This window comes from Nestor notabilis, unplaced genomic scaffold (assembly GCF_000696875.1).
Source record: "Nestor notabilis isolate BGI_N333 unplaced genomic scaffold, ASM69687v1 scaffold1260, whole genome shotgun sequence".
In the NCBI taxonomy this organism is placed as follows: domain Eukaryota; kingdom Metazoa; phylum Chordata; class Aves; order Psittaciformes; family Psittacidae; genus Nestor; species Nestor notabilis.
Window position 1 is genome coordinate 32,652 of NW_009909482.1, and position 6,781 is coordinate 39,432.

A 6,781-nucleotide genomic window follows, 5' to 3' on the forward strand; every position below is an offset into this window, starting at 1 on the left:
TGTGGATGTACATATTATACATCCACATTACACCAAAAGCCCAACCTGAGAGTTCCAATTCTGGTATTTTTAGGCAACAGGATTTATAACATCAAGAAAGGATACAAAGTGAGGATACCACAGTTCTTTGCTCTTGTTTCAGAAATTTCTTGCAATTCATTAACACAAAGCACAAACCATTTTCAGCATGTTCTTTTAGCAAGTTTAGATATTTTCCATACCTAGCACAAAAACATAAAAAACAAAACTGTTTAAATGTTGGAGGGATTTTTTATTGCTAAAAAACAAGAAATATTTAATGGACCTGTGAAAATTGAGCTGTCATACCACTGGTCATCACAAACACTATGCTGTAAATACACACGTAAATGGTTTAATAAAGCCTACTATGCTTTATCTAGGAAGGATGCACACCAAACATCTGCTAGTCAGTGTTATTCCTCACCTAAATTCCTTTTAGTTGAGTTTTAGAGACTGTGGTGGATAGGAGCATGTACTCTAGTACCCATTTTCCTCACATGCATTATTTAGAATTCCATCTAAGCATACTTTACGTGTAATTATTAGCATCAGAATTCAAATATTAATGCTAAAGATAACAATCTGTGGTAGTACAGACACATTAGCTTTTCCTTCATCACGGCTCTGCAAATTACCAGCCAAGTAAAATGTTCAAATGGCATAGAACTAAGCTTAGCTGAACAGAAACATTTAGAGAAGTAATATCAAGAAAAAAAAAAGACACATAACTAAGGATGTCATGTAATTTTATGGTAAATCTTACTAACAACTTACAATTAGGCTTTACAACACTAAAGGATAATAACCTATATAATCTGTAAAGATAATTATGTATTAATACTTTTTTCACTTTGAAAGTTAAATTTCTTTAAGATGATATTTAGATTTAAAATGGTGTAAAGCATTGAGTTGATGGATTAAGTATCATTAAAGTCATTCCATGAAAATCAAACAAATCTTAGAAATACTCTAGGGAAATATTTTAATACCACGTACCTGACTGTCATTTCAACACCAAGCTGCTGCGCAGATGAAAGGCTTTCATTCTTCACATCTGCATCCACTGCTAAAACAAAAGAAAAAATATAATAAAGCATTACAGTATGATTTTAACTGAATACTAAAGTAAAGTTTCTATTATGTATGAATACCATTTCTGGAGAACTGCTTCTTAATCAAAATGAGTTTAATAGTGTTTGCAAAGGATGCGTCAGGAATCTGAATTCTTCAGATATGTTGTTATTATTTATTAAAATAATCTTCTTTAGAAGGAAATCTTCACTGTTAGTATGGTTATCATTAGCTTTACAGCACAATGTAAACAAACAACATCTTTTCATTCCCATTTCTTAGTAGAGCTTTATCCCTTTTGGCCAAGAAATCAGACAAAGCAGCATTTTTCTGATCTATTTTCTTCTATTCCAGTGTCCTTTAAGCCTCCCAGGTGTAAAACCAACTTTATTAACAAAAATTCTACTTTGATGTGAATCACAGGAAACTTTATAATTGATGAATTTAAGAATCCTGTCTTTCTATGCCTTGTTCTTTCACACAGTAACATATACACCATTTTCTGCATTTATTCAAATTAAAAAAAACAAGTTAGATTAATTAGTAAATCATGAATTAAAGCAACATCTGTTGCAATATTTTCTCAATATTTTAAATTGCAAATGCAATTAAAAATAGGGCATTACTTCTCTCATGTACCTATATCATCGAATATAACTATAGAAAGAAAAAATTACAGTCTAATAATATTATGATTTACAAAGCTGAGGGCTTAAACCTTTAATATACTTCTTTCAAAGACCTACTTAAAAAACAACAAATGAAACAAAAAACCCCCAATCAACTAACATAATTTGCTAAAAATACAAATAACCGATATGGCAGCAGAAGTTAAGTAAGTGATAAATGTAAAAATCTGATTAAGCAGATCACACAGTAACTTGACATGTATTTTTTATACATCCTGCTCAGCCAGATAGAGGAATTAAACTGAAGGATTCCCTGGCTACCTATTCAGGTAAACACTCTATGTTCCTAGTAAGCAAACAGGGAGTAAGGTATTACAGACGAAATATTTACAGGTTAAGGGAGGAAATGCCCCTGGTTGGGAAGAAAAGTTCAAGGAAAAACAATTTAAGAAGCACTTACTCAGATGAGATGAAGTAGGTTGAAATTTCCTTGAAGTAAACAACATAGCAAAATTACACTCAACAATGAAGCAATAAAATTCAGCAGAGGAAGTATGGTAAAGAACCCTACTCTGTATTGTAACTTTAATAGAAGAGAATGATCTAAGTGATCATTCTCATAAAGTCATGAGAAATTAACCTTTACATTTATATACATGAAAAATCAACTGGTCTTTGAGTAGAATGAATTAATTTATTAATCTGATGGGATTGAAATACCAAAACCACATCAGTGAATTTTTTTTACCCAAAGAACAGAAGTTCAAGTATTTTTTGTACAGTGTACCAGCAACACAATATTTGGAAGAATACATGTAAAATCACAGATCATTTCAGTTAAAAACCCACAGCGATGAGTGAAACAGCTCATATCTTTTTACAGCTCCTGTTCCAAGTTACCTGTTTACTCAGGCTGCAATTACCGTACTAAGTCAATTCATTTTCAGGCTCCTGTGTGCAACCATGAAGGCAAGAGGCATACTTATATCCTAAAAACCAGGGCGAATTTGAATGAATTTGCTATGACTGGTTGTTAATTCAGTCCTGACACGGCCATATTTAATCACAGAATAGGGGCAAGCAATGTAACAACCTCTAAGCCACAAGGAAGCCCTGCCTCCACTATGAGGGGGGATTCTCCTGTGGGTGGCAATGAAGGAGCTGGTATCCCAGTCCTGCAAGGGTGTAATTAGGATCAGCTGTATCACAACCCACAATCTGAGTCCAGTTTCCCTTCTGTAAGAGTTTACAGCAAGTACTGGATGCTTATTTCTCATAAACATTAAAAGAACACAAGTGATATAATTGATTCTTATTGCCTTTTCTTCTCTGTTGTAGCAATTTCTTAGTTGCTGAAAAGGGTTTTGTCCCTATCAGTTCTTCTTTTGATCTTTTTCCCCTGTATTGTGAAAGAAAATAAAATTAACAGTTTGGACTGAAGAAAAATTCTGTATTACACACTACCTCATCAAGTCAAAACCTCTTGCTTTTGTACACCAGTGTATATGATATAATCATAGCTCCATACATTAGGTAGTCAAGTTGCTGTCAATCCACAACTCCCAATAGGAACATGGAAACTGTATCTCTTTGTCCTGGGTCAAAAGTTTCGATTTTCCATTTTCTTTGCCAATTACAAACTGGGAAGATCAGTCTTTAGGAAACTATATAGTCACACAGAATATACAAAGGACTACTTCCCTCTGATTAAAAATTGGACCTAGAAACCTTAAATGCTCCATTAAGCTTAGAAAATTTTTATTAACAAAAAAGAGAATACTGAAATACTGCATATTGAAATCCATGGATAAAAGAGTTGACTAGTATGATTGCAGGAGTATGTTGTCACTGTTACCACTGTAATGATGCTCATACCTCTGATTTAATACACTGAATTTAATTTTCTACATTTTCTTCATTTATGCTCAAAGGACACACCACCTCTCTGAACTGTGAATTAGATAACAACATGATACAGCACTGTGGCTATACTAAATGGTACAAAGAATATGCTTTGGCAGCTTTTTCTTTATCTAATAAAAAATTATGTTAAACAGGTGTTTTACACTTTCTTTAAAAATGTAAACCCTGTAAATAGAAATTAAGTCAAAATTAATCCAGTGACTTGAAGGATATCAGAATTCTCTAGGAGCATATTTACAATTAACAGAAAAAATATAATAGAAAGTTGACTTTATCTGTCATTGTAAAATGCATTAAAAAACCAACAGCAGTAAGTATGGACCATTTTTAAGTCTAAATGATTTTGTTTTTTGCCTTTTTAGCCAAGCAACTGCTCTTTATATTAGCATCCTACCATACACACTTCAGCTAAGCTAATCATATTAAAGATTGGTATGCCTGCTCTCTCTTTTTTTTTTTAATACAATATTTTAACACAATGTTGCTCATTCAAAAAAAGTAAATATTTCCTTTGAAATACCAGGGACTGTAAACTATTGCCAGTGATGACCTCAAACAAACAAACAAACAAAAGAACAATACATATGAAAAAGTGTAGAATATTATCTTTTTCTATGACTTGGAATATCTTTTTATGACTTGGTAATCTTCCTCTTAATTCCAACCCTTCTACCTCTTGGTCAAATTCAGTGTTCCACAGAGAACCAAAAAGAGAGAATTAGGACCTCTGCTGCATGAGTGGGAGAAGGAGCAACGGTAGAGAAGAGGGCTCATTGAGATACTTGTCAACGTAAACAAGATCCAGGAATAATTACTGGAGAATGTTGCTGGCTCCTCATGAGAGCTAGGTAATCTCATACGCAATTCTACCTTGACTACTGAAAGTTCCTGTTATGCCAACAGTATGCTTGTCATGACAATACAAAATCAAAATATTCATACCTAGAGCTGCTTCTTTATGTCACTAGAAACACTCAAGCTATTGGCAGCAACATTATTAAGAATTAATCAAATTTTGAGTCCAGCTACATATAAACTGGTAAAGGGCAAAATGCTTTCTGCTAGCAGCATCTTTAAAGTAGGCACCCACCTTTAAAGAAGTGTATACATCAAATGATGCAGGAAGAAGGGAAAAACGGGACTGCAGTCCTGTATTTCTCATTTGGTACTCCTTCTGATCAGCTCCCAACAGATAGCTTTGCATTGATGTTTTTAAAATTTCTCAGTTCATTACCTGATCCACCTGACCCTTAGAAGATTAAGAAGTCATTAAATAATAAAAAGATCCCATGAGATTTTGTTCAGCAAGAGAACTAAGCCTCATCTAGAGAAGGAACATACCACGACATTTGAGTTTTATGGCCAATGCCTGAAATCCCTGAGATTCTGTCTGTGAGGCAGTGCATGGTCATCCACACAACCAGAGCTACCAGAAAAACCCAGCTGATACTGAAAGCTCAAAGCATTCCCAAGCTTGGGCATTCTGCAATACATAGAATCATAGAATAGTTTGGGTTGGAAGGGACCTTAAAGATCATATAGTTCCAACCCCCCTGCCATAGTCAGGGACACCTTCCACATGTAGGAGATCAATCAAGACATCCAGACACCAATGTATTAAATGACATAGCAAGTGGAATTCTTTCAGAAATGGGTTTGTTGGAAGCTTGAGTAAACTAATACATTTCCACAAAGCATTTATGTTGCAATGAACTGGAATGTGCTAACAGGAAGAGCAAGTACCTATTTAGGAACTTCATATCCCTAATGCATAATGCCTATTTTACTGCTATAGCAGATTTCAGTTTCGTACCATTCTACTGTTCATTACATCTAGACACCAACGATACGGTTTTCGATGTTTGGGTGTTTTTAAAGAAAATAGATAAAAATAAAAGCAAACTAAAAGGTATTAATTCTGGGAAAGGGGATAGACAGCGTTCATTAATATTTAATGTACATATTGTATGTTATTTTACTTATCTGAATCCACATCATTGCTACTAGTAGAAAGTAAACTTAAAGTAAGATTTGTGTTACTGTTTATAATTAAACACTGCAACTGCATAGTGGTTTATCAGACATTTTTTCCTTATCTCTTATCTTGAAAATGATAATGACCCAAACTAATTTGATTTTTCCCTATTTGCAAATTTTATAATAGACTGAAATCCTGAGGGATTCCACAGCAGATGGATGACTGTTATTCTAATTACAAATACCTACAGGTTTAGAAAGCTGTCATTTTTTAAGAGAATCAATTTCTCATTTCAAGAAACATGATAAACACTGAATATCTATGCATTGCACTGAATCCATTTTCATGAAAATTGTGGCTTCTTTTCATTAAAATTAAACAAGTATTAGAAACCATTTTTCAGTTCCTCAGACCCAAATTTATTCAAGACAGTGGTGGACATAAAAAATTGCCAAGCACATGTTTGGCTAACTTTGATATGCAGCTAGAAAGATGCATCTGGAACATAGATTACCTTCTAACAACTCATTAGCTTCACCTAATTCTGAAAAATGTCTTTACTATAATAGCAGATGTAGGATTTAGCTTAGATAGTGACTACACATGTGTATATAGAAAAGACACTGTGAAATAACAGTGTTCAATAATTAATTGTTCTCGTTGGAGAAATTCCAACCCTTCATACGCATTAGAAGAAAACCCTGGGAAATGTATAGAAATCTGATCAATTGTTAAATCACTGAGAAAACTAATTTTAAGTAAGGCCTGATAAAGATTTGAGCATATTTTCTTTGTCCCTTCTGTACAAAAAGCAATCGTAACAAAAACTTGGGTTCTCAAAATGCATTCCTATCTTCAGAGGAATGCCACCCTGTATATTTTATGATGCAAAAAAGAACCTGAAATGAACGTAAATTTATCTATACAACTAATTCTTACGATCAAGTCCTTTTCCTGTTCCACGCTGGAGCATTATCATAGATTTTAGAGCTATAGTTTTGTTTCACTTTCATGTAAATTAGCATGTAAACTAGTTTCCCTGGACTTATTGCTACACCTGTCTGAAAAAGGTGCTATGAAATTTTAGTAACTATTATGCTATAAAAGTTAAAAAAAAAGCCTTGATGAAACATATGCTGTTTGCCTGAGCAACACTCTT

General features: G+C 33.6%; 1 protein-coding gene across 1 annotated transcript in view; it reads right to left on the reverse strand.

Moving 5' to 3' along the window:
* LOC104410180 (protein broad-minded-like) overlaps window positions 1-6,781 on the reverse strand; it is a gene marked incomplete at its 5' end in the record, with an annotated part of 17,431 nt that overhangs the window by 8,267 nt on the left and 2,383 nt on the right. Inside the window, 2 exons of the mRNA XM_010023162.1 lie at window positions 106-221; window positions 1,018-1,087. Coding sequence (XP_010021464.1) covers window positions 106-221; window positions 1,018-1,087 — 186 coding nt within the window. The remainder of the gene's footprint in view (window positions 1-105; window positions 222-1,017; window positions 1,088-6,781) is intronic.